Source organism: Zosterops lateralis (genome assembly GCF_965231275.1).
Source record: "Zosterops lateralis genome assembly, chromosome: 6".
In the NCBI taxonomy this organism is placed as follows: domain Eukaryota; kingdom Metazoa; phylum Chordata; class Aves; order Passeriformes; family Zosteropidae; genus Zosterops; species Zosterops lateralis.
The window spans coordinates 3,247,936-3,275,835 of NC_139761.1; the positions used below are offsets into that span (position 1 = coordinate 3,247,936).

The 27,900-nt window shown below is 46.9% G+C and overlaps 1 protein-coding gene across 2 annotated transcripts; it reads right to left on the reverse strand.

Moving 5' to 3' along the window:
• Nucleotides 1–961: 961 nt before the first annotated feature.
• Nucleotides 962–11,025, reverse strand: GMFB (glia maturation factor beta). 2 transcript variants are annotated; one of them, XM_083864313.1, is made up of 7 exons: nt 10,928–11,025; nt 8,286–8,382; nt 7,841–7,890; nt 6,853–6,904; nt 5,750–5,830; nt 4,450–4,523; nt 962–2,143 (listed from the first exon to the last, which is right to left on the reverse strand). In XM_083864313.1, the coding sequence occupies exons 1-7, from the start codon at nt 10,928–10,930 to the stop codon at nt 2,072–2,074; spliced, it is 429 nt and encodes a 142-aa protein (XP_083720439.1). In that variant the 5' UTR covers nt 10,931–11,025; the 3' UTR covers nt 962–2,071. The 2 variants fall into 2 exon arrangements, with proteins under 2 accessions (XP_083720439.1, XP_083720438.1); XM_083864312.1 differs by lacking the exon at nt 10,928–11,025 and adding an exon at nt 10,457–10,489.
• Nucleotides 11,026–27,900: the final 16,875 nt, after the last annotated feature.

Consider the following 27,900-nt stretch of genomic DNA (forward strand, 5'->3'; position numbering starts at 1 on the left):
TGAGGCTGGCAGCAAGGAGAGGGCACTGGGAGGAGCAGCAGGAGGTGTGGACACTGGAATGGGTGCACAAGAGATGAGGACGGGCAAAGCAGCCACGTGAAATTGTGCTGCTGCTCCGTGCTGGACTTTTCCCACGGATGCAGGAGCATTCCACGGCTCTGCAGGGCTGTGCTCCCAGCTCGTGTTGGGGCACCTCTTCCAGGGGTGTAGAACAGCACCACCGGCCTGTGCTGGGACATGCTGATTGCCCAAAACCTCCTCAGCCTCTGCACAGCTGTACCCTGCACCATGAAGCGGAGCCTGGCTGCTGTGGAGAGGTGCTGAGTGCACCTGCACAGCCACCCGAACGGCGGGCACTGGAGTCACCACAGCATCCTGTGTCACCACAAACGTGCTCAGAGTGCCTTATCCTGGAGCTGACTGGCTACACTGCACCTACAACACTGCCTGCACTGCTGTCTTGGGTTGCAATGCAAGATGTAACCTGCAGTGTGCATTCTAAAGCCATCTGTTGAAAGCGATTGGGGAGGTTTTTTCATCTCTTCTATAACCTATTCCACATAACTCCAGGAGGGGAGGAGGGTGGGTGTCTTCTGTTAATGGGCAGCTGTTAAACCAGTTGGGGCAGTGTTCTTTATCTCTCTCAGGACCCGTCCTTCCTCCAGGGGATCTCTGCTGTTCATGGGCCATCGAGGCTCACTGCATGATGATAAAATTACATCAACCCACTGTGAGACCCTCGACACAGCGGGAGGAGCCAAGCATTTCTACCTGGACCAAACCTGAGATTCAGAACACCACAAGAGCCTGTTTCCACTGGACTCCCAGAGGTAGACTGGACCCATCTCACCACCACTGGACCTTCAGAGCAAAACTACACTATAGGATCATCTCTGCTAGAACCACATCTGTCACTCCAGGAGGACTTAATTGGACTGCTACCAACAACACCTTGACCAACGGGGGGGGGGTCAGGTTGTATTCTGACTCTCAGTGGTTTTTTTTCTTTTTGTTTGCTTTTTTGTACTACTACATTTTTACTTTTAACATTCCTAGTAAAGAACTGTTACTCCTATTCTCCTATCTTTGCCTGAAAGCCCCTTAATTTCAAAATTATAACTCGGAGGGAGGGAGTTTACATTCTCCATTTGAAGGGAAGCTCTGGCTTTCCCTGGAAGACACCACTCTTTCCAAACCAAGACAATTGGACACACCCACCCATTGCTGGCACAATCCTGGTGGATTCCGACTCTGATGAGGAACTGGCAAAACCTCGCTTGAATCCCAAGGCCCAAACAAAACCCAAGGACATCCTGCAGGAGCACCCCCAGCCCCAAAGCAAGAAGCTGAGGACGGAGAGCTGGGAGCGGAGCGCGGGCAAGCTCAGCACCAAGGCCCAGCTGGTGGCCTGCAGGAAGCAGAAGCTGGATCCTGCCCTGGAAAATGGGATGGAAACCTGAGGCACCGTGGGCAACACTGACTCACTTCCAGCAGCAGCAGCAGCAGCAGCCACGTCCTCGCTGGGTTTGTTGGGAGCCTACAAGGACAGCGACTGAGGAGCCAGCAGGGCAGGGAGGGAGCAGGGGCTGTCCCGGCTCCCTGCTGCTCCTGGAGCCCCACACACAGCTGGAAGCACAGCCAGGGGCCCAGGGGATCGTTGGGAAAAAAAACAAAAAGCAACAACAGTACATAAATTCTGCATACAAATGGCTAATGTGTGTCATAAGGATGCGTTTGTAGCTCAGAAAAAGTTAGCGTCAGCTTCCAAATGATGTTTGTACACGGTTATAAATCCAGAACTGAACTATTTTAGTTACAGAAATATTAGTCACAGGAGTGCAAAAGGAGTCCCTGCAGAGGAGTATTCCCTTTTAGCAGGTACAAATAAGGAAACACCTGCAAAGATTTGTTACTTCAAGGAGACAGACCTGCCATTCTTTGCACAAACTCTGCACAAGAGAGATACTGCAGGAGACAGCTGTGAATACAGTGCATTGCTTGGATGTAAGTATTCATGTCTGGTTCCAGTATCACCAGGATGGTACATAAATACTTAGAACAGAGGTTTTCCTTAGTGGAAGAAGCCCAGTTTCTCACGCAGCCATTCTTCAGTTAGGTCTTCTGTATTTCTGATTTCGAATACCTAAATGAAATGGCACTGCATCAATTCCTGAGGGATGGGACTGGAAAGGGACTAGCACACAATGCAAACAGTACCTTTCCACACATTGTCTGAGCTGCAATAAACCACTCACCAACCTACAATTTTCAGGTGCTTTGTTGAAAGCATCAGATCAGAGGGAAATACACAAGACTAAGCAGCAAAAAAAAATCACTAACATGAACATGAATCTTGTAATTGCTATTTCTAGGCTTCACTCTTGTCCCTTAAGAATATGAGAAAAGCACAGTACTACATTTTAAAATAACCCTGAAGTGGCCCCATCTCACAAGCATTATCTCAGCAAGACAGTATTTTGAAGAATACTAATTAATTTAATATCTGGGTTGATTTAAGCACAAAGTTCAGCAATTTTGCTCAGTACAACACAGCGTTATTTTTCCTTTGAACTGAAATAAATTCATAATATCCAGTAGCATATTATTTTACCTGCAAAATAGAAAACTTGGGAAAAAACCCCCAACAAAATCCTAAAAGCATAGAATGGTTTGGGTTGGGAGGGACCTTAAAGACCATCCAATTCCAATCCCCTGCTATGAGCAGGGACACTTTCCACTATCCCAGATTTCTCCAAGTCCTGTCTAACCTGGCCTTGGACACCTCCAGGTATCCAAGGGCAGCCACAGCTTCTCTGGGCAAAACTCCCCAGACAACCTAAAAACTACTAACCCAAAGCTTTGTGAAATCTTTAATGAACCTTTAATGCAGCCTTGAAGCAGAAAACAAGGTCCAAAACACCAATATACTCTTTACATTCCAGGTAGGCAAGTAACTGGTTAGGGTTTGGAGGATTTTTTAACAGCCTGAAGAGAAACTACTTTAATTATGCATTGATTACTGGAGTCTTGAGATGCCCAACACAAAAGTCAGGTAATTGTACAAATTCAAGGCCTTCGAAATAGAAAAACCTCAAAAATCAGTGTTACAAGAACAGAACAGCTTATCAGGAGTCAAACTAATATGCAAGTCACAAGAGACTGATGAGAGAACTCAGCTGAGTCATGAGCAAAAATCACACCAGGAGGAAGTCACAGCATGAGTTAAAATGAAACACAGCTCAGCATGTGGCAAGAATAAAGCACATTTGGAGAGCAAGGAGGCAATCCCAACTGGAGACAGCCTGTGTTCTCAGGCTTCAGGAGGAAGATGAATGATCATGAACCTCTATACTCAGTCCTGGAGCTGCATTTAAAAGCCATTCAGGCTGAATTTGATAGAACTCCAACTGAGCTACTTCCCGGGCTTTCACCTTCTCCTCACCAACCCTTTCTTCTTGCTTACTGAAAACTCTCTTCCTCCTTTCTATCACAGCTAGCAGCCCTCCAAGATGCAGTTTCAACAGATCTAAAAAAAGATTTCTTGGGGCTGTGCTGATTGTTTCTGCCACCTTCTGCTATGTTCCTATTGACTGCTATCAACTTGAGGTCTAATTTCTAACAGAGGTGTCTTTTCTCACCAGGTACAGCTGGAGGAGGCAGAAGGTGGATGGAGCTTGGAGCAACCTGGTCTAGTGGGAGATGTTTGAACAAATGAACATGAAGGTCCCTTCCAACCCAAGCCATTCTATGATTTATAGTTCTCTTATGGCCCAACAGACATTTTTACTGGCATGTTAAAGGACTCAGCAGGATAAGTAAGACCTAAAGGGAACAGTGCTGCTGGAAGTTCTGCAGTCATTTCACATGGTATGAAAAACCTGAAGCAGCTCCTGACTCTATTAAGCTTTACTGCTTGAGGCAAAAAGGAGTCTAGGTGCCAATTAAGCAAAGATTTCAAAGATCTCCAAAATGAAAAAACAGGTGACATTTCTTTTCTAAAATATGCACCCAGCCAGGCCTAGTGAATGCAGTGATTTCTTCTGGTGTCAGTACTGGAAGAACCCAACACAGGAAGAAATTGTTCATCACTTGGCACATGTTCCTTACTCTGCAGGCTGTTCTGCAAGCATCCAGCCCCAGGAACCAGCTAAACTGATCTGTTCCACACCACACTGAGGCTTCAGTCTATTCTTCCCATCAGTAAATTCCTCCCCCACAGCAAAGATGTCCATCCTACTGAGGGATATTTTTGTTTTAGAGAACACTGTTCCTCCTGGTGTTTTAAACTACAGAAATCTCCATATACTCCTCCTTCAGTCTTCCTAAACCAGACTCTGTTCACTGTAACCACAAATTCTCACAAAACTCCTCTTGCCATTGGTTCAAGCAAGACACAAAACAACAACCTGCAGTAAAGGGGGAAAGAGTTATTTCAAAAGCCAGTTGTACCTTAGTGAGTTCAGCTGTCTGTACAAGCTTATTCTTGCTTCCAGCATACATCATCTGCTGCTCAGGCTTACATCCTGTAGTTGCGGAGGGGGGGAAGAGAGTTTCTTTAGTTATTTTGACTGCAACACTTTAAAAATAAGGTGAGGGGGTTTTTTAAGAATTCAAAGTGAAAGCTGAAGACATTCACAGAAAGATTCTCAGGTAACTACAGAAGAATATGCTCAGTAGTTACTAAACTCTTTTATATACCTACTTATTCTAGATCTGAGAAATGAAGGGTAAAACAATGCAATCAGTTTATCTCCTTCCAGGGGATAACAAGGATAATCCATTACTACTAGCAAGATACACTACTACAATACAGAATACAGATGGAAGCCCAGGAGCAATTCAGCTCTGTAAGCCCAAACCAAGACCCAGGTAATTTGGCTTCTATTAAAATTATACAGTGCCCTGTCCAGTAAGTTGATGTTGGGGGTTGCTGTGACACAAGCAGAGGATGCTCTGTCTGCTCTCTACAAACTTGGGATGATCCAGGATTAGAGTCTCCTGGAACAGTCTGTTCCCCCAGCACTTTTACCTGCTCAGATCTGGGTTAGGGAGCCCCCTTTTCCTCCTTTTCCCCCATGGTTGTGAAAAGCCCTTCAGACTGTCCCCTCACAGCATCCTCTACTGCTGCCCGTTACATCCAGGCCCCCTGAAAAGTCTCCTCTCAAATCCCATCCTAACCCTCTTAGAATTCTACCCTTTCATGGGCAGAATAAAAGGAATAGGATTCTAAGATCCTCAGAAAGAAATGGGTTTCCTTGTCCTTCTAAGACAAGAGGAATTTCTTCCCTCCCAGTCACTAATGCCTGAATAGCAGGAGACAGGTAAACAGAATCACTCAGCAACAGAGGTAGTGCCTTCCAGCCCTGTCTCCACTCACTTCCTGAGCCTTACAGGGTCATGTTTTAAGGCTTCCCCAAGATCTGAGGAGTCAACAGGTTAAATTAGGTTAAAGCTCCAGGAGCAGACACAGAGTGCTCCAGGCCCTGTCCTTCAGAGGGCTGCTGAGCAAAGACACATTTAGGCAGACACACCTTTTGGCCAGCTAAGCAGGAAACCAACACTCCAGTGCAGCTTTCAGAAGTGGGAAAGAGAGAATCTCTTCTATCATACATCTGAAGTGCCCTAAATGTGAACCTCAAAGGCAGGAAAATCTCCTTGAGAGCACTAAGTACTCAGTTTTATCTTCCCTAGAAAAGAATATCCCCAAATTTACAACAGACAGTAGCTACCAATCACAAAGTTCACTCACCAACTGGACTGGAGAAGATAAAGCACAATGGATAGGAAACTCTTCCATCTTCATGCTGGTACTTGTAACTATACACAATAAATGTTTTTTCTGAGGTTAAAGAAACTAAGAAATCAATTATTTTAGTAGAATATAATCCTCAGTTATCAGAGCTTGATGCAGGCACAGGTCAGTTACATTTTAGATGATGTGTTAATTTGGCAATAATAACCTCACTGTTCTGTTTTCACTTCCACATCTGACTTTCAGAACTGGCCCTGCCTCAATGTCAGGGCTGTCTCTGTAGTGATGTTTCACATCAGAACTAAAAATCACCCTCTCATCGCAAATATTCCTCTCCCAACTTTGTAAAAAAGACTTCCCACACCCACCAGTGTGGTTTTGGCTTAATGAAAGCCTAATTCTTCCTTTGCTGACCAAGAACTTGGTTGTTTCAGGTGTTTTGCTGAATTTGAATCAGAGTTTTAGCCAGGACTCCTGTTTTACAGCCTCCCACTGCACTGTGGACATGAAAGGAAAGATTCAGAACAGCACAGGGAACAGTGCCAGCCAGCTCTTGAGGCTAATTGGGCAGGTATTTTCTTCACATGTAACTTAAGTACCCCTTTTATTTCATTAGTTAAAGAGTAATTTACTTGACCCTCTTTTGTCCCTGTTTTTTCAAAACAGGGATTCCTCCCTGGATCACATGCCCACAGCAATCCCACAGAATCAGTAACTGCAGCAAAACAACAACAGCCACATCCTGAGAAAGTACCAAAACAGATCCAGAGTTACACAGGGAGATTCCTATATTTAGAAATAGCCAACTGGTACGTTTTACTCACTTCTTTACATTACCAGCAGCATGGCTTTGCTTTACTTCCCCAAACATTATATAGCCTAAAAGGAAATAAAATGTCAGGAAAGGCTTAAATGAGTCATTGTTTCAACAAGTGCTACAACAGTTCAGTGCAGCCTGAGAAATGATCCCTGGGTTATTTCACAAATAAAGGATCAGCAAGTTCACACTACAGCAATTACTGGCCTAAAAAGGTGAAGTCCAACATTTTGAACAGCTTCCAGGAGTGAGTAAGTCCAAATGGCAGCAGCATAGAAAGGATATCGAGGTTGTCTCTCGGGCAGCTCATCCTTTAGCTCATCAGGAGAAATACCCTGGTGACATTAAACACAAGCAATATTTGAGCAAGTATCTCTGGCTGGAAGATTAAAGCAGGATAATGGGCAGGGAAACACCTGCAAGGCAGATGTTGATCTACAGGTGAACTGATAAGGGCTTCCCAAATTACTACAGCAGTTTAGGAAGACTTGTTTGCCAATAGAGTCCTGTGACTGAACACAATTAATGTTACCATGAATAATCATCCCTATTTTAGGCATGATGAGTTTAGCAAACAGTTTTGGCTCTAGTTGGCTATGCTGGCAGCTACCATGCTTTGCCAACCTTAGTGCTAAACAGAAATAAGCAAGCACACACCATGAAGTCAGTTAAAATCAGCTACATAAATCAAAAGTTTGAAAAATTCAGTCCTTCCTCCTTCAGCAAACAAAAGGGTACCCATTACATTTAAGTGTTACATTAACATCCAAATTCTAGGGAACAAGAGCTATAGTTAATGCTCAAATCCCTGGGAAGGATTTAATTTTGCCCTATGGACCATTAAGAAACACCACACACTGGGCTGACCTTATTATGCCACCCATCAAATTTAGAGTCTGCAGGGGATTAGCAATCCTGCTTCTAATTGATGGCAGACCAGCTCAGAGGCAAATGTGCAGATCTACGTGGAAACACAGCAGAAATCTCTTCAAAAAGCCAGCAGGTGCCAAAGACGCTTTTTACATTGTTAAAACAGCTTTAAAATAACTTTTTTTTTTTTTGGTGCAATTAATTAGTCAACTCAATTGCTTCTGCATAGTTTCACTATTAATGGTGCTGTGCTTTACATGCAGAGTGACCATGCATTCAAATAAGCTCATGACCCAAATTAGATTAAGAGTTTGATAACAATTTGAAACTAAGGCAGTACCTTAGAGACAACAATATATTGCAGGCTGAAGATACTCTTATTTACAATTCATTTAACAAACCTCATGCTCCTCATCCAGCACCACCAACTGCTTATCCTTGTCGATTTTCACTACAAATCAAAATAAAACACAGATCAATGCTTTTTTCAATTGATTTATACAATGGACTCACGAAGCTTTTTAGCACTCAACAATTACAGTCCTTGTGATTCTGTTTTTCTTCTTCAGTGTATCCCATGACTTCCCAAAATCATTTTACAAAACAGTGGTAGACTCTGAGCCATAATTAAATATAAATACTCTGCTAAGAGCAGATGGAGACTTGAATCCTAAGAACAGCACTGTTTTATTGTTAAAATTACAGGCAGAATTGGAAGTGCTGCAGCTCAGAGAACAAACACCCTCCTGGCTCGTGTTGACCTGATACAGCAGCCACATTACACAGGGAAGAAAAGAGGAGAGAGGATTTTTCTGACCATTTTTGTCAGGCATCTTTGGAACTTACTTATAATGGCAGCATTGTTGGTCTCCTTGCGAAATCGGAATTTTCTCAGTTTCTCCACCAGGTCTTCGGCAACATCACAAACCACCAGAGATTCACTCTGCAGAAAGGAAATGGCAGAGGGGAGAGAGAGATAAATCCTTCTAGAAAGTGAAACAGACAATAAAATCCCTGTGTCACACAATATCTGTGCATAAACCCTACTGGAGACAGTCTGCATGCAGCTTGTCCAAAGCTTCAGAGCGTCACATAAACCAGAAAAAACTCAGGTGAAAGCAAAGTGGTTTTCTTTTTAAAAAACACATCAACAGAACTTTTATCCATTTTAATTTCTCTATTCAAAGCCACACAGTTAACTAGGAGTACTTCATTAACTGCTCCTGAAGTGGGATTATTCTCAGATCACTTAGAAGTAAACTTTACACTTCAGAAGTAGATTTTACAGTTCCACACTTAAAAAGTAAATTTTACACTTCATTTTCCAAGCCCTGAAATAAGGGAGTCCCTTAGAGTGGCAAAAAATGGAATCAAGTAGTTAAAGCATTTAACATAATAAGATCTACTATTAGTTTTTAAGAACAACATTGTCCTTGTTTATTTTTACCCACAAAAATAATTATTGGATTTCTGAGATTCACACACACAGAGAAAGAGTTTCAGACATTTTAACCCAAAAACATACAGCCATTTCCCCCTGTGCACACCAAGCTCTCAGCAGAGATGCTCAGATACCATATTAGTCATCACACTGAAGATGAGGAAGGAAATTATTGTTTCACAAGCAGCCATGCAGGTTATCTTCCCTTATACATGCAATTTCTGAACTGTACCAAACCAACCACTGCCATTTCCTGAGCAACATTTTATACACACAACCTCCATCACCAAGGGGTTCTTGCCAGCTTGATAAAGAAGTTACTTAAAATCTGCAGCTTAAACTGTATGTGTGAACTCCCAAGGCATCAAGAACTTTGTACCAAAGTAACTGTATTTCAAGGTTTCCTTAATAAAATTCCTCAGATAAAAAATAATTGTGCAAGATTACCAATCAAAAGCTCTAATAAAGAGCTCTTGCATGGAGACAAATCACTGGTTTTAAACCCGAATGTCACTATTTAAGCTCCCAGTTCTGTCTCCTCGTGTTCAACATTGTGAGATTCCTCCCAAAAACCAGAAGGGTGGCTCCGCTTCCCCACTTCCAACACCCCACATTTGTTGTTGTTCCTGAAGAGATTTCCACCTTGACCAAATTCTGGCACAAAGTCTCATCCCTCTGCTTCCTCTGGACAGCTGGAGAGGAAATCAGGCTCTGCTGTGAGAGCACAGCTCAGGCACTGCCTGTACAGCCTCCCTGATTTTGCTTTTTTTCCCCTAAATGTCAAAGATTGCCCTTGGCTCCCACTGATCAGTGAGTGGGTCCCTCTGACCCAAAGAGGCTGAACTCGATGATCTCAGAGGTCTTTTCCAACCTAACTCATCCTGGATTCTGTGAAATATCCCTAATACCCACTACTCTCACTCATTCAGGAAAAAAAATATTCTAAATAAAAAATTTTAAACACAACAGAATGCAGGGCTGCATTTCATAGTTGAAGTTGTATTCTATATAAAATGTCACTAATACCCACTCTCACCAGGAGGTCTCAATTAAAAAACCCAACAGGATTCAGGGCTGCATTTCAAAGCTGAGGTTATATTTTATATGAAATGCTCTTCTGTGAAAGAACCTCTTCTCCCAGTCCTCTGGGCTCGCCAGCTTCTCCCAGCAGACAAGCCACGCTCTTGCTCACACACCTGTGCAGCCACACAAACACAAATCCCTGAGGGAACCTGAAGGAAAACACTTGGTAACATCAGATTCAGACTGTTAATCGGGGCTAAGCCGGCTCACCGACGCTGGGCTTAACAAAAACTCAAGAAAGCCGTGGCAGGATTGCTGCACAGACACGGACACGCCTGCCAACACCAGCGAGGGCGATGCTGCTGCTGCTCCCTGGACACTCCTGTGCAGATCCCCCTGGGACACCCACTGCCCTCACCATAAAACTGACAAGTAAACAGATATTTCCCAAAGCACAGCTCTCACTCGAGAGGCAGACAGCAAAAACAGCCCGAGATTTGATCAGATTTGCTTTGCGAGTGCTCTTTCCACAGGAGGGTTCACCTCCCCAAACCTTTACTGAAAGCAGCATGCGTGACTCTTCCCTTTTCCACAACCATTTCTTTACCCATCAGCCGATATTAATGTAAAGTACCCCACTGGATTCATCCACTACTCCTTGTTTCTCTTGGTCTATTCCAACCAGCAACCGCAGCTCAAGTCCAAATTCACCACTCGGGTGAATTAATTAGTTCAATGAGCAACAATCAGACGGTTCTACAGCGAATTAGCTCGAAACACTACAAGACAAGCAACAACCACCAGGTGCGATCAAGCCCCATCAGTCGTTTCACAGACACACAACCAGTTCCTCAGAGGGTCAGACCAAGCGTTCTCCTGCTGATTATTCTATCATTCCCTTATCGAATCTTTCTGAATCTAATTGTGCGTTATCTCAGCGGGGTGAGCCCCCCTTCCCGGCCGGATTCCCCCTCCCGATCCCGCCGTGTCCCCGCTGAGGGAGCGGCGCGCGCTCCCGCCTCACCATCTTGGCGCGCGCACCAACCGCCGCCGCTCGCGCGCCGCCGCCGCCTCCTCCTCACCGGGTTGCGCCCCCGCCCTCACTGCGCCTGCGTGGCTCAAACCCCGCCCTCCTCCCGCCCCTTCCGAGCAATCACCGCCGCTCTCCCGGGGTGGGCGGGGCGGGCGTCACGCTCCTACGGGCAGCGGGGAGGTTCAAGACCCGCCGGGCGGCGGGACGGGAAGGGAAGGCGGGAAAACGCGGGATGACGTGACCCCCCTCAGCAACACGCTCCTTCCCTATTGGCGCGCAGTCCCGGCCCCGCCCCCTCCCCGTTGCCTTGGCAACTCGCGGGCTCGCCCTGAGGCGCCATTTCGCTCTGGGGATCTGAGGGAGGGCGGCACGCGGCGGAGCGGCTCCGGTTTTACAGCCCTTTATGTGCTTTCAAAAAGGGCTAAAACTGAACGTTTAAAGCCTGGAATTGAAGCATAAAGGCGAATCAGAAGTTTGTGCTGCTCGCGGTGCTAGTGGAGAGTAATTCTGGAAGTCATGCGGCGTCTCCAGCACAGAAGTCACAAATCGGAGCAGGCAGAGCTGGGCACGAAACCATAATAGGGTCTTAGTGTGAGGTTTTCCTCATGCTGGAGTGAATATTTGGCCTTTTCCGTGCCGCTCATATTTTTAGATGATGTTAGAGCAGAGGAAAATGCACTTCCAGTGCACTCAGGATTCCGTTACAGATTTAAGAAGATAATTGCTTTCCTCACTCAGAATGAAAGTACAGCTGCAGCCTTCACGTCGCAGACGACTTCTAGTGAATTAGGCTAATGATTTAAACACCAAATTTATAAGAGAAAACTGCAGATTTTCACCAAGGGCTTCTGCAAACAGCACAGAAATGCGAGATTGCTAAGCAGCTATCGAAGCCTCACACAAAAGCACAGAATATCCTGAGGTGGGAGAGACCCCGCCTCATAGGGATCATCGAGCCCAATTCCTGGCTCTGCAGAGGAAAACCCCAAAAATGCCTCACCTTTGCCTGGGAGCATTGACCAAATGCTCATAGATCTGTCAGCCTTGGGGCCATGACCGTTCCCTCAGGAGCCTGTTCAAGTGCCTGACCATCCTCTGGAGAAAGAAGAACCTTTTCCTGATTTCCCACCTAATCACAGGGTCACAGTCTGGTTTGGGTTGGAATGCACCCCAAAGATAATCCAGTTCTTACCGCACTGCTGTGGGTTGGGACACCTTCCACTAGACCAGGGTGCTCCAAATCCTCCTGCCTGACGTGGCCTTGAAAGAGAGAGATGGGGCAGGAACAGCTTTTCAGGGCAGCCTGTGCCAGCTAACAACAATTCCTTGCCAGTAGTTCATCTAATCCCCAAGGAGAAAGCAAAGCACAGCCATGTGCTGCCAGAGAGATGGCTTTGGGTCATCTCACAGCCACTGCCACTGCAGCTGTGACTGGAAGCTGCCAGGGACAAAGCTGAGACACACCGAGCTCTCCAGTCTCTGGCAGGGTGGCCAAGCTGAATCCTGCCCCAAGTGCCACCACTGTGGCTCCAAGAGTTCTCTGTGGAAGCACAGAAATGCAACAGTCCTTATGGTGCTCTGCAGACTTGAAAGGGCACCTGGAGCCCAAGCACACTGCCAGGAGCCAACACTTCTGCCAAGAGCCCAGGAGTGACAAGGGACAGTTTTCCTCCAGAGGCGCTGGGAACAGGGGCAGCAGGGCCAGTAGGGGTGGGGGGACACAGGACAGGAATCACAGCCAGGCTGCCCTGGGACAGGCCTGACAGGCAGACAGGACATTGGGCATGCAGGAGTCCCCATCCTCTCTGTGCCCAACTGAACACAGGGACATAAGGGACAGGGGGAATGGTGGCGGAACAGCCCCCTTTCCTATGGGTTTCACAGAGTTTTTGGAAGGTTATGTGAGAAACAAGGCTCACTCTTTAAATTTTTTTTAAAAGGGATAAAAGGGACTGTACCCAGTGCTGTGGTGCTTGGCAAAACTGCCAAAAGCACCCTGTTAGCTTAAAACAATTTTATACTTTTTCATTACATTGGTTGAATGCATATTCATGAGGATTATACAGGTTCAAACATTCCTGTAAGCCTACATGATCCAGGAATACCTTTGACTTGTCTTCATGCCATCCTGTAGATGAAATTCATATATTTAATTTCTTTTTGAGGCTCTTTCCAGTTTGAAATTTCCTCCATTTCTAGAGGGTCAGTCTTTGCGTTTTTCTCTTGGTGTTTATTTTCCTGGTTCTTGTCACTGTTACTGTTCAGATGAGATAATGAACAAGTACATTTATAAATACTACTATATCAAAATCATTGTGATCAATAATAACTTGCAAAAGCCATGCATATATATTGTCATTTATAATAGCTAGGATGCAGAAAATACAGTCTGGGATTGGAGAATGCAGAGGACGTAGGCACAATAATCCTTCTCTTGCTTTCTAAAGCCTTATCCAGTCCCCGCGGCTGGTGGAGGGTAGTTTGTATGGATTTCACATTTCAGTGCATCAAGCGGTGCTTTGATTACCTGGAGTGGGAGGTGACTCAGTAGCTTCAGGAGCTGGTGCAGGACAGCCAGGGGCAAAGGGCCAGGGCTTGGGGAGCTCTGCTGTGAGCTGGCGTGTAGCAGTGGCATCTCCAGGCTGCTGCTGAAGTGCTGCTCCTGCTCTTGGAGCTGTAGTGTAGCCACAGCAAAGATGTGGGCATCAGCTGAGCGGGGTCAGAAAGCCAGCCAGGTCGCACCCCCAACAGGCCAGGCCTTGGCTTCAAGCCTTGAGAGAGGCATTTCTTTATCTTAGGGTGAGCTAAAACTATCCTCCCAAGAGCTTTTGCAGTAATTACATTTACGAATCCAAGTTCTGTTCCCCTATTGGTTGTCTGTGTTCCATATCTGGTATTGCTTCCAGAATCATCCAGCCCAAGTCATATATTGTCACTTCTCCCTTGTTTATATTCTTTGAAGTTCTGTCCTCATACTGTGTTTGGTTTCTGGGCATCGTCTCTATTTTATTTCTTATTAAGATGATTTTTCCTTTTCGGGCACACCACTGTACCCACTCCTTTTTCTGTGCCACATCTGCCCTGAAGTCAGGGAACCCAAAAAGACCTGTCGCAGCCACCCTCCCTCACTGTGTGAGGCACAGAGCAGTGACTGAGTAGAGATCTCCAGCAGCAACTGGGAGAAGGAGCAGGAGGAGACTGTTGTGATGCGCCTCCTGAACACCCCTGCCAAGGTGGCTCAGGAGGCATTTCCTGCTGGATATCTTGGAGCACCTGCGCCATTACTTGGAGAAGACAGACTGTGATGGCCCTTGGGCCATCCACCCAGGAGTTTGCCCGCCCTTGGAGGGCCAGCAGCTGATGAACTGCTTTTACGGTGCTGTGCTCTCTCCCTGGGATGTCTCCTTAGGAGACTTCCCTCTCACTCATGGTGGGCAAAACTAAGTTCTCCCATGAGCCATTATTAATAAACGTAAATCTTTGAGTTCCTGGTTTTCCCTTCTCCCATTTGGTTCTTTTTGGATCCTTCCCCTGATTGGCTCTTTCCTCAGTCCTTTTCTTCATTGGTCCAAGTTGCTAACTCCACCCTCTTGAGCCTCTATATAATCCCGCTTCCCTGAGCCCTCAGGGTCTTCTGGTCGCCAGTTCCTGTTCAGTGGAGAAGTCTCCCAGAAGCCAGAAGATCCGCTCTCGTTTCATTCCTGCGTCACCTGGAGTGGCTCTGCCACCTTGCCGCTCAGGCGGCCCTCTCAACTGAGCTAAATCACCATCATCTCATGTGTGCCTGTGCTCTTGGCAGGTCGGGTGTCTTGCTAAAGACACTTCTGTCAGGGAAGGTTGCGGCACCTCTGGGACGGCCAGCGATCTGCAACAGTCCAAGCTCGGGCCTCCGAGGTTTCAGCCAGGCCATCAAAATGGACAATAGTCCTGCAAACGTCTCTCAAAACCTTAAGCAATTCCTACACCAATGGGGAGTGAAACACTCTACCAGCATACCTCACTCCCCAATATTAAACCTGATGATAGTGTATATATGAACTGTATATAAATCACCTCTATAGCTCTCTTCAGAGAGTTTCATTGTACATAAAAAAATGTATATATATAAAATTTATGTATGTAAAACTTTGTGTTATATATGTAGTTGTTGGTACGCGTATCTCTCTCTGGTCAGCCCACTGTTCAGCTGGATCACCCGGTCTGCTCTGATACGCCTCAACAGAACCGATGTGTGGGTCCTTGGCTCTGCAGCACCTCGACCTTTGCTGCCACGGCCGTGGTATAAATGATGAAAGAGGGGACTCTTCGGAGGTTTGGGGAACAAAAGTTTATTGGGGAACGCAGGGGAACCCCTCACCTTAGGCCTGATGCCTCGGGAGAGACCCCGCACCTGGGTTGTGGGGGGGTTTTGTCCAGGAAAAGCTCAAGCGCTGGATACAAGCTCTAAACCAATAAAACAAAGCAAAGCAACGAATGCCAACTGGGTTACATAACTAGTAACAAATCAAAGGTAAATTGGGGAGGGGTCTCTGGGGCATCTGCCAACTGCTGGCCAGATCTCCTGGACCTTGGAGATCAGAACTCCAGTGATGGACAGGGAAAAAAATACATTGGGAAGGATGAGCAGGGAACATCACGGGGAAAAGACCAATTGGGAATAGTCTCTGGGCAAAAACCAGAAACGGCACAAAAACCTTTATCAACTTACGAAAAGAAAGAAATTCCAAGACAGGGGGCCCATCTAGGGTAACTAAAACTATACTAAACTTACATTGAAACTTTTAAACAAAACCTTGCAACCCCACATGTAGTTTTGCAATATTAGCCAAAATCTTATGTAAAGATTGGATGAGGATGTGTGGCAGCAGAGGTCTTTGAGCAGGGCACCCAGGACCTTACTGACTCTGGCTGGGGAGCTCAGCTCATGGCTGCCTTGGGGCAGCCCCATCTGCGCCGTTGCTGAAGTGCTGCTCCTGCCTTTCAGCCTGTGGTTCATACAGTGGTGTGTTTTTCAGTTTTATTTGTATTCATGGTTTGTTGTTTGTACCCTCCATGTTCTTTCTCTATATGGTTGTTGCCTGTTTCGGTTAACTGTCAGTCTCGTGTTATGTAACCCGCGGGTCCTGTCTGTCACTTCGAGGCCTCATCCTGGATCTAGAAAGTTCCAGTGAGGTGGTTGAGTGATTGGACAGAATCCCAACTGTTCCTTATTACCCCCCAGGATTGTCCCTGGAGAAATCCCTCATCTGCAGAGCCAATCCCTAGTTGTCCCTGACTGGTTGTCTTCCTAATTCTTCCCCTTGTTTTTCCTCCCAATAAAGGTGGTTGCACTGGGACAGTCTGCACTCAGCCAAGGCAGACTCCCGGAGTTGAGGTTGCTCCTCACTGAGTACCAATAAACTTCAGTGGAAACCTCTCTGCTGAGTCCTCCTTTTTCCTCACCATCATCAGACTACAGCCACGCAGGTGAAGGGACTCACAGGGTCGGCAAGGTTTGTCCTTTTACCGAGCCGTACCTTGCTTGTCACCGGTGCCAGAGCTGGCTGGGGCAAGACGGGAGGAGACTCCTGAGACACGGACGTGACAGGTTCAGAAGAGCAGCCATGAGGCAGAGAAAGCTGTCCACAGAGCTGAAGCTGAGGCAAGGCGGGACAGGGTAGCAATCAAGGAGAAAAGACTTCACTTAAAGAACGGATTCAAAGAGAGAAAGGTAATATGGAGGCCAATGAAAGTAATGCAGAAGAAAATGGCCAGTCAAGTTGAAGTCATCAAATACACCATTTCTGTCTCGGAAACATGCCAAGCACAAGGTGACCTGAGACAACGCCGTGGCTGAGATCAAGTTCTTCAGGCATGTATCTGTGTGGGCCCAGCAGCACAGCTGGCACTACAAATGCAGAGGCTCCTCACCTGCATCCAGGTGGACATAGGCCTTTCCACCTGCACCTTAACAATGGTTGTGATGCGTCTCCTGAACACCCCTGCCAAGGTGGCTCAGGAGGCATTTCCTGCAGGATATCTGCACCGCTGCCTGGAGAAGACAGACCTTGACCACTTTGTTGTAGGCAACAAGAGGCTTCCTGTGGAGATTGGCTTTTGGCCAGACTTTGGAGTGGTTGAACCACCAAGGCAGGCTTTTCAGGCACCTGGTTGCATGACCCACCCAGGTGCCCACACTGAGGCTATTCATGATTACACTGGTGTGCCACGTGGGTTCTAATGATTCCTGTTCTGCAGCCTTTGAAAGAGATCCTGAGGCACAGAGGTGTCTGATGACAGCTGAGCTGCCTGAAGATAGTGTATATATGAACTGTATATAAATTACCTGTAACTATATCTTTAACCAACTTCATTAGACATATAAAGGGGTTTTTATATGTATATATGATATGTATATAAGTAAAACTTTTTGTTATATATATAGCTTTACAATATTAGGCAAAAATACTGAGTGCAGGTCAGAACATCTCTGGTTTCTGCTCCTTTTCGTCCAGTCCATGGAAGCGTGGCTCATCCCTCAGCCTAGAAGAAACGTCTGCATGACCCTCACTCATGCACTGAGACAGGACCATCTTTGTCTGTCAACGGCTGCCGCAGATGATCCCCTGTCGACTTGCCTGCTGGGGATCCCATTTAAGCCTTCTGAATTTCCCCCAAGTTTAATAGGGGCTCAGAGAAAAAGAAATGCTTTAGCAACCCCTTACTGTGTCAACTATCGAGGCGGTTCCTGCTACAAGTTTCAATGCCTGGTCACCAACCCCCTTATTTTTTGGAATAATTGGGTTGAGAAATTCCCAAAATTGGATAAAGAGCCTCAAGAATTCAAGGTTTTGGGATCCTCTCTTGCATCTCTTTGTGTTCAGTTTAATTATTAGCCCTGTTGTAGGAAAGACTTTTTTGATTCAGTTATGCAATACAGCTAGAAGGTTACTGCTGCCAATTGGTGTCCCTCCCTTGCAAAAACTAGTAGACCCTGGACCGAAGGTGGTTATCCCTGTAGGTTGGGTAAAGGACTATTTGTGATCTGTGGTGATGGGGCATGGGCTGGTATCCCCTCTCGCCTTGTCAGAGGTCCATGCACCGTAGGCCCATTGTCCCTGATCTCACCCAACATGACTCAAATTGCAAATATGGGCAAGCAAACCGAATCGAGAATTCAAAAAAGCAGCCCATGTAGTGGAGTGTTTAGAGTTTTTACCTGTTTTCTATATGCATCTGTTTGTTTTATACTGTTTTCCAGTGGTTTTTCCCATGTACCCCATGTTTTACCCCATTACGGTTTACCCCAGTTACTGTTATTAATCAGTCATTGTTTATATGACACCCGGGTCCTGTCTGTAACTTCAAGGCATCACCCTGAAGTCGAGAAAACTGATGAGGACTCCCAGTGATTGGCAGAGTCCCAGTTCTCCTTCCCCCTTTGTTCCTTGATTTATTCTTACGGGTCGTCACTTAAGTTCATGGTCACTCCCTTCCTATTCTGGATTGGTTCCAAGCTGTAACCTCTCTACTCCCTCACCCCCAGATTTAAGTTGAAACCCCTTGAGTTCAGCAGACTTCGGTGGGCTGACTCCTGGGTGACAAGAGATAAAATAAAACCCAGCTGAAGTTCCCCACCAGAGTCTCATTCCTTTATTTCTCGCATTGCTCACGCTGCCGCTGAGACAAGAACCCAAAGGAACGGAACTGTATTCCAAAATACGGAACTGCACTGGCTTGCGGCGCCGGTGCCAGAGCCAGCCAGGAAGTGTGGGCAGGAGCCCTGAGGGAAGCACCGCACCACCGCAGGCACGAGCCAATTTGACGAACGTTGTGGATCAGAAGTTTTTCATTGGTCAAAATCCAAAAGGGTTGCTGTTTCCGTATTCTTGCCTTGGGTAGCAGCAGCCAAGGCTCTAGGTGAATTGGGCCACCTAGAGTGTTGGGTGACAGGGCAGGTGAATTTGAAATCAGCTGCCCTCAGTAACCTCCTAGAAGACGAGGAGCTTACCAGGGAGGCGACTCTGCAGAACTGGGCAGCCATTGACTTTTTAATGCTAGTGCATGGGCACAGGTTTGAAGATTTCAAAGGGATGTGTTGTTTTAATCTATCCAGGAAAATTCAGAGTGTCCATGGTTCGTTCCACTGAAGAAATGAAGATGATTGGAAATATTAAAGAAACAGAGGACTGGTTGGGGAAGCATTTGTAAGGAGTGGGGATTGTCAGGATGGGTATCATCAGTTGTTAAGGATGTTTTGTGGTTTGTCCTCATAATTGTTTTACTTCACCTAGCCATTGGATATTGAAAAGGATCCTGGCTAAAAGTTTCAAGAAGTTAGTCTCTTCCTCAGCAAAAGTCACTACCGCAGCAGCAACCAAGACAGAGTCATGGTGGGAAGAGACATCAACATGTCTCTTTAGCACCAAAGGGTCATAGAGAGCAGCTTTGCTGTTGCCCAAAGCAGCCCTGCTCTACTTCCACCCAACTGATCCTGGTCTGGGAGGGGCCACTCTTGACGCGGTCTTGGAAGGGACTAGCTGAGATTCTCTGGAACCTCATCAACGCCCGAGGTTTCAGCCAGGCCATCAAAACAGACAATAGTCCTGAAAGTACCTCTCAAAACCTTTAGCAATTCCTACACCAATGGGGAGTGAAACACTCTACCAGCATACCTCACTCCCCATTTTCAAACCTGATGATAGTGTATGTATGAACTGTATATGAATTATCTTTTGTATCTCCAGCTCTCTTTAGCTAGCTTCATTGTACATTAAAAATTTTATATGTATATATAAAATTTCTGTATGTAAAACTTTGTGTTATATGCGTAGCTTTCCTTAAAGATGGGATTCAAAAAGATTAAGGAAGTACGGAGGCCAATGAAAGTAATGCAGAAGAAAATGGCCAGTCAAGTTGAAGTCATCAAATACACCATTTCTGTCTCGGAAACATGCCAAGCACAAGGTGACCTGAGACAATGCCGTGGCTGAGATCAAGTTCTTCAGGCATGTATCTGTGTGGGCCCAGCAGCACAGCTGGCACTGCAGATGCAGGGGCTCCTCACCCGCATCCTGGTGGACATAGGCCATTCCACCTACACCTTAACGATGGTTGTGATGCACCTCCTGAACACCCCTGCCAAGGTGGCTCAGGAGGCATTTTCATGCCGGATGTGTTGGAGCACCTGCAACGCTGCCTGGAGAAGACAGACTGTGATGGCCCCTGGGCCATCCACCCAGGAGTTTGCCCTTCCTTGGAGGGCCAGCAATTGATGAATGGCTTTTAGGTTGCTGTGCTCTCCCCCTGGGATGTCTCCTTAGGAGACTTTCCTCTCCCTCATGGTGGGCAAAACTAAGTGCTCCCATGAGCCATTATTAATAAACGTTAATCTTTGAGTTCCTGGTTTTCCCTTCTCCCATTTGGTTCTTTTTGGATCCTTCCCCTGATTGGCTCTTTCCTCAGTCCTTTTCCTCATTGGTCCACGTTCTTAACTCCACCCTCTTGAGCCTCTATATAATCCCGCTTCCCTGAGCCCTCAGGGTCTTCTGGTCGCCAGTTCCTGTTCATTGGAGAAGTCTCCCGGAAGCCAGAAGATCCGTTCTCGTTTTGTTCCTGCGTCACCTGGAGTGGCTGTGCCACCTTGCCACTCAGGCAGCCCTCACAACTGAGCTAAATCACCATCACCTCATGTGTGCCTGTGCTCTTGGCAGGTCGGGTGTCTTGTTAAGGACACTTCTGTCAGGGAAGGTTGCGGCACCTCTGGGACGGCCAGCGATCTGCGACAGTCCAAGCTCGGGCCTCCGAGGTTTCAGCCAGGCCATCAAAATGGACAATAGTCTTGCGAACATCTCTCAAAACCTTAAGCAATTCCTAAATCAATGGGGAGTGAAACACTCTACCAGCATACCTCACTCCCCATTTTAAACCTGATGATAGTGTATATACGAACTGTATATAAATTATCTGTCTCTATAGCTCTCTTTGGACAGCTTCATTGTACATAAAAAAATGTATATGTATATGTATATATAAAATTTATGTATGTAAAACTTCGTGTTATATATGTAGTTTTGCAATATTAGCCAAAATCTTGTATGAAGATTTTTTTGAAAGATGAGAATGTTTGGCAGCAGGAAGTAGAGGACTTTGAGCAGGGCACCCAGGACCCTACTGACCCTGGCTGGGGTGCACAGCATTGTTAGTGCCTTGGGGCAGTCCCATCTGGGCTATTGCTGAAGTGCTGCTCCTACCATTGGTCGAGGCACGGGAGAGCAGCCATGAGACAGGGAGCCCCAGCCCACAGAGCTGGAATAGCACCAAGACAGCACAGGATGGGAATCAAGCTTTGCTTAAAGACGGGATTCAAAGAGATTAGGGAAATATGGAGGCCAATGAAAGTAATGTAGAAGAAAATGGCCAGTCAAGTTGAAGTCATCAAATACACCATTTCTGTCTCGGAAACATGCCAAGCACAAGGTGACCTGAGACAATGCCATGGCTGAGATCAAGTTCTTCAGGCATGTATCTGTGTGGGCCCAGCAGCACAGCTGGCACTACAAATGCAGGGGCTCCTCACCTGCATCCAGGTGGACATAGGCCATTCCACCTACACCTTAACAATGGTTGTGATGCGTCTCCTGAACACCCCTGCCAAGGTGGCTCAGGAGGCATTTCCTGCTGGGTATCATGGAGCACCTGCACCGCTACCTGGAGAAGACAGACCTTGACCACTTTGTTGTAGGCAACAAGAGGCTTCCTGTGGAGATTGGCTTTTGGCCAGACTTTGGAGTGGTTGAACCACCAAGGCAGGCTTTTCAGGCACCTGACCCATGTGACCCAGGTGCCCACAATTGAGGCCATTCATGATTACACTGGTGTGCCACACGGGTTCAAATGATTCCTGTTCTGCAACCTTTGAAAGAGATCCTGAGGCACAGAGGTGTCTGATGACAGCTGAGCTGCCTGATGATAGTGTATATATGATCTGTATATAAATTACCTTTTGTAGGGGTCAATCCAACCTTCAGTGTCAGTCTCCAGCCTTGGAGGACCAACCTCTGAGGGCATTGATTTACGGAAGCTACTGCCTTACAGCCTGTGTATCTTGCTGGGAGATTATATGGAAGTTAGCGCTAGAATGTTCCCTGTTCCTTATTCAAGGATTGGTTCATTTTCACTGCATTGTCATGCATATTTGTTATTGTATTTCCCCATTGGATCCAGTCCCTCATACTCCACCCCTACCCCTACCTTATATAAGTACTGTGTTCACCCTGGATCTTGCCCTTTCGGTGCAATCCCACATCCGTTGCTCAGCTTTCCATGGGTTCATTATTTTGCCTATTTAAACTAGTGCTGTTCTGGATTGCATTAAAGTGGGCCTGTCTGTCTTCTTATCGGCCACTGTGGACTCATAACCAACAGCTCTGAGAGTTGCAGCCTGTTGGGGCTGCGATAACCTGTATCTATATCTATCTTCTCCCAGCTTCATTATAAATACAAAGTTTACCTATGTTTATATTAAATGTTTATATGTAGAACTGGAGTCTACATATAGTTTTGTAATATTAGGCAAAAATCTTATCTAAAGATGGGATGAGGATGTGTCGCAGCAGCATGTGGAGGACCTGGTGCAGGTCACCCGAGAGCCTACTGACCTTGGCTTGGGAGTAGGGTGCGCATTCATCATGACTTAGATACCCTTCTAAATACTTTGTCTTAGATTTGTCCTTTATTTTTACAGAATAACCCATCCTCTCTGAGTCCCTACCATGTTGCTGATGGTGGCGAACCATCATTTAGTCATGATAAAATTTGGCTCAGGGGATTGGATGGTATGATACCAACTAATGGAATAAAAAAAGAGGAGGGTACAACTCTGAACCACCGATCAGTCATTGAACACTGAACTTTGTGGAGGAAGGGGCAAACACAAAAAAGATTGACAAGGGATGTGGGAGGCAGCTTAGGAGACTGGCATGGAACAATCAGGAATAAGAGGCAGGGCTAGGGAAAACTGACAGCTCCATGGGAAGGTACAACCAGAGAGGGCCTATTACAATAGAGGGACAACAGAGCAAACCATTTAAATAAAAACCAGACCATAACATTGCAGGCAGGCAGCGATTCTCTGGGAGCTTTCACCCGCGCTTCCTGGCTAGCTCTGGCACCGGTGCTGCATAAAAGGTATTCTGGAATATAGTTCCAATCCTGTGGGTCCTTGCCTCGGCAGAAGCATGAACAATGCGAGAAATAAAGAGATGGAACTCCGGTGAGGAACTTCATCTGGGTTTTATTAAATCCACATGACTTCCTCTCACCCAGGAATCAGCCCGCCAAAGCCCCCTGAACTCCCGGGTTTTCACCTTAAATATCTGGGTGGGGGAGTAGGGAGGATAGAGCTTAGAACCAATCCAGAATGGGAAGGGAGTGACCCCAAACACAAATGACAAACCATAGAACAAATTAAGGAACAAAGGGGGAAGGAGAACCAAGACCTGCCTATCACTGGGCGTCCTCAACAGAACTTTCTAGACATCAGGGAGAGGCCTCGAAGTGACACACAGGACCCAGGTGTTGTAGAGGTGTCTGTGTGTCTCTGCCTCGGCCAGCCCTGACACCACGACAGGAAAGGGCACAGCTTGGTAGCTGGACAAACCTCACCGATCCCTTGGGTTCTTGTTTGCCCAAAGGAGTCAAGCGATGACAGCGGGAAAGAAAGAGGGAGTCTGCTCAGGGTTAACTACTGGCTTTATTCATCCCCCAGTGGGGATAAGCTCAGTTCAGGGTATCTGCCTTGGCAGAGACCCCTCAGCAGAAGTGACTCCCTAGCAGAAGCAGTGGGAAAAGGCGGGAAAAGCGTGGAGCTCTCAAAAGCAGCCTCTTTTATTGGGGGGAGGAACTCAGGGATGGGTTTAACTGAGGACAAATCAGTGATCATGTGGGTATGGCTCTGCTGGTAAATGACACATATTACAACAAATCAATAACTACCGATTTCCAGGCCTAGGTACTTCCGTGGTGGCATCCATTGAATCTTTGACTCCTGCAGCATCCAGTGCAATCATTGTTAGGCCAAGCATGTGAGTCAACAGGTTGTCATTTGGGGTTGTCATTACATTCATCTATGTAATGATGAATAATGGCCTTGTCCGCAACTGCACGTGCTGCAGACAGCAGGGAAGAGACGTACCACTGGCAGATCACAGGGCTGTTTTTCATTCCCTGGGGTAAAACTTTCCAATGGTACCTCATCCTTGGGGCTTCTCGGTTGATGGTGGGTACTGAGAACGCAAACCACGGGGTGTCATCCGGGTATAGGGGAATATGAAAGAAACAGTCTTTGTTGTTGATTATAGCTAGATTGCAGTTTCTTGGGAGCATGGTTGGGGACGGCATCCCTGGCTGGAGAGAGCCCATATCTTCAGTTGCATTATTAATTTGGCAGAGATCGTGGAGGAGCCGCCATCGGGTTTTATCCGACTTCTGAATGGCAAACGCTGGAGAGTTCCACCGTGAGGTGGTCTCCTCAGTGTTGCCCTTTTTGAGATGCTCCTTAATGAGCTCATTGAGCGCCTTCAATTTTTGTTTAGAAAGCGGCCACTGTTCTACCCAAACCAATTCATCAGTCTTCCAATTCAGCTTCTGGGTGGGGCGCTCTGCAGTGACCACCACTTGAAAATGTTGTGGGGAGTCAGGTATGCTAATGGTGACTCCCCACTGGGCCATGAGGTCTCTCCCCAGTAAGGGCTCCGGATAATCTAAAACAAAAGGACGGAGACTCGCCAATTGTCCTTTTGGCACCTCAATTTGCACCGCACTCTCTGACTGCCTCGGTAATTGAAGACCCCCTACGCCCTGGACGTGTCCAGGCACACTCTGCAAAGCCCAATGTGAAGACCACATTCTTTCAGGAATGATTGTCACATATGCTCCAGTGTTTAAGAGACCTTTAATGGTTTTGGTCTCCTCACCTATTATCAGCCTACACCTCTCTTTAGGCTTGTCCTCCCCAATCACCCTTACAGCATTCACTTCAGGGACACCATCCTCCACAGGTATACTTGGGACTGGAATTACCTGGGCGATTATCTGTCCCTTAGGGAGGAAGACTGGTGGGTTTACACAATGCAGCCAGAGGACAAAACGCTTGGGATTTGATGTAATGAGACCCGGCGCAATTTCGACCTCACGCGGGGTGAATTTGCAGTCCCCAATGACTACAGACTTCCCTTCAATTTGGGACCAAGTAGCTGGTTTGTTTGAATTGACTGAAACAAAACGCCAATCGAAGTCAGTCAGGTGCAACAGCTCTGTTAGGCGAAGCCTGAAAGGCTCGTAGACAGAGGTTGTTGTCAGCAACAGTGTGGCTAGGTCCTTGTCAGAAGGTGTCACGTCTGGTGAATTTGTCAAGGCAGGTGTTGGCTCCTGAATTGGAGCCGGTGTCACTTCCTGGCTAGGGAAACAAGACGAGAGTATTATTTTCCTCCCTCAGTTCTCCCTTTTTTCCTCTTCCCCTTCTCCCCCACTTGGCTTGGGCCACCCAGTTTTTGTCTGCACGCTGGGTGGACCCACGCTCGCCCTTTAGTTTTTTTGATTTTTAAAGGTTTTCCCCCCACCTCCCTCATTCTCTCCCCTGTTCTTGAACTTGTCAAAGTCTTTTTTGATGGGACACTGTTGACACCGGTGTCCCATTCTCCACACAGTGCACACGGCCTGCTTGCATTCTTCTTAAAAGATCGATTGCTTTGGGCCGGTGCTTGTGGGGCAGATGAAGCATTCAATGAATCAGCTTCCACGGCAGCAGCAGTCCGGATGGCAGCTTTCCCTCTTGCATGACTCACTGGCTGGCCCAGCCGCGGCACCTTTCGCTCACACACTCACAGCATGTCCTGGAGCGTCAGTGGGGGCTCCCACAACAAACTCAGTATAGCTGTGCGACACTTTTCGTTTGCATGGGAGAACACCATTTCTTCTAATGTTTCTTCTTTTGCATGCTCCTTGCGGACCTATAACTCAACAGCTTGTGAGAGCCTTTCAACAAATTGAGTGTAAGGTTCTTCTGGGCCTTGGAAAATTCTGGAGTATGTAGGAGGGGGATCTGGGGGCTGCATCCTTAAAAATGCTTTTTCTGCTGCATGTTTGAGCTTGTCAAGAACTGGGATGGGGATGTCTGAGGCCTGGGTTGGAGCCAATGCCTATTGGCCATCACCACTCAGGTGATTGGGGGTGAGTTTGACCCCTTTCTCATCCACAGCAGTTGTGGGATCTGCTAGCAAGCTCTGGAGGACCCTCTTCAGCAGGTCTTTCCATTATGCCTCCCAGAGTTTGTACTCTGTGGTGTTTGTGAGACATCGGAAAAGGTGCTTAAGATCAAATGGGGCTGTTGTCATCCCGGTGAGCTGGGCATTCAGCAATCCTCTGAAGTAGGGACTGTAACGCCTATACTTTTTGAGGGCTTTGCAGAGATCCTTCACTGCATGATGAGAAATGGGTTGCCAGGATGTGCTGGTGACATTTCCACCCTTTGACCTGTGGTAAGGTGACTGGTGCAAGGGATGGAGTTTGGCTGGGGCCTGAATTTCTAGGTTCCAGCTCATCTTCCTCTGAATCCCAATCATGGGAATCAGAGGGGAGGGCATGGGAACCGTAAACTGGGGGGCCTCTGGCCATCAGGGGGAGTGGTCTGGCACTCAGATGATGTCACCTGGTGGGCAGACCTTGGGGCGGAGTGAGAGGGAGGGATTTGGGGAGAAGGCAGGAAGGAAACCTCATGGGAAAAAGGTGGGAACTGGGTTTGGGAGAGGCAGGGGTCGGAAGAGTAGCGCAGGGGGTTGTGGGAAGAAGAAAGGAAGCAAAGGGATGAAAAGCGACGAGCACTGCACGCAGCCACCATTTTCGGGGGAGGGAGCCACCCGTGCAGTGCTTGGGTGCCAACCTGTGGAGGTGTCTGTGTGTCTCTGCTTCGGCCAGCCCTGACACCACGACAGGAAAGGGCACAGCTTGGTAGCTGGACGAACTTCACCGATCCCTTGGAGTCTTGTTTGCCCAAAAGAGTCAAGTGACGACAGCAGGAAAGAAAGAGGGAGTCTGCTCAGTATTAACTACTGGCTATATTCATCCCCAGTGGGGATAATCTCAGTTCAGGGTATCTGCCGTAGCAGACACCCCTCAGCAGAAGTGACCCTCTAGCAGAAGCAGCGGGAAAAAAGCAGCATCTTTTATTGGGGGGAGGAACTCAGGGATGGGTTTAACTGAGGACAAATCGGGGATCATATGGGTATGGCTCTGCAGGTAAATGACACATATTACAACAAATCAATAACTCAGGTCGGGAGACAGCCGAAGTCTTGTCCAATCACTTGAGACCCTCACTGGAATTTTCTAGACTTTTGGGAGAGACCCCAAAGGAATAGACAAGACCCAGGGGCTGTATAACTTATGATGGACACATAACTGGGGTTGGGGTACAACCAAAAATGATTGAACATGGGTGACATGGGGCAAACCATTACAACTTACAGAAAACAATATAAAACAAGGAACAAATACATACATAAAACTGATAAAACTGAAGCCACACCACTACACGGTGCCACCAGTGCCCTCGGCCCCTGTGCCATGGTGACGGCAGCGGAAGGTCACCCCTTCTCTGTGAGCTGCAGAGTGATGGACAGGACCCAGGTGTCACATAAATGATGACTGATTAATAACAGTAACTGGGGTAAACCCAATGGGGTTAGACACTGGGTACATGGGAAAAACCATGGGGAAACAGTATAAAACAAACAGATGCATATAGAAAACTGGTAAAACCCCACAACACACCACTACATCTCCCCCTTTTCCTTTATTTAAAGGAAGGTGTCTTGCATTTGAGGAGAGGGGCGCTTGGTCTTGAGGTACAGGACATTGTCCCACTCATGATTGGTGGACCATTCCTCTAGAGAAGAGCCAATATCTCTTGGGAGGTAGGATTTAAT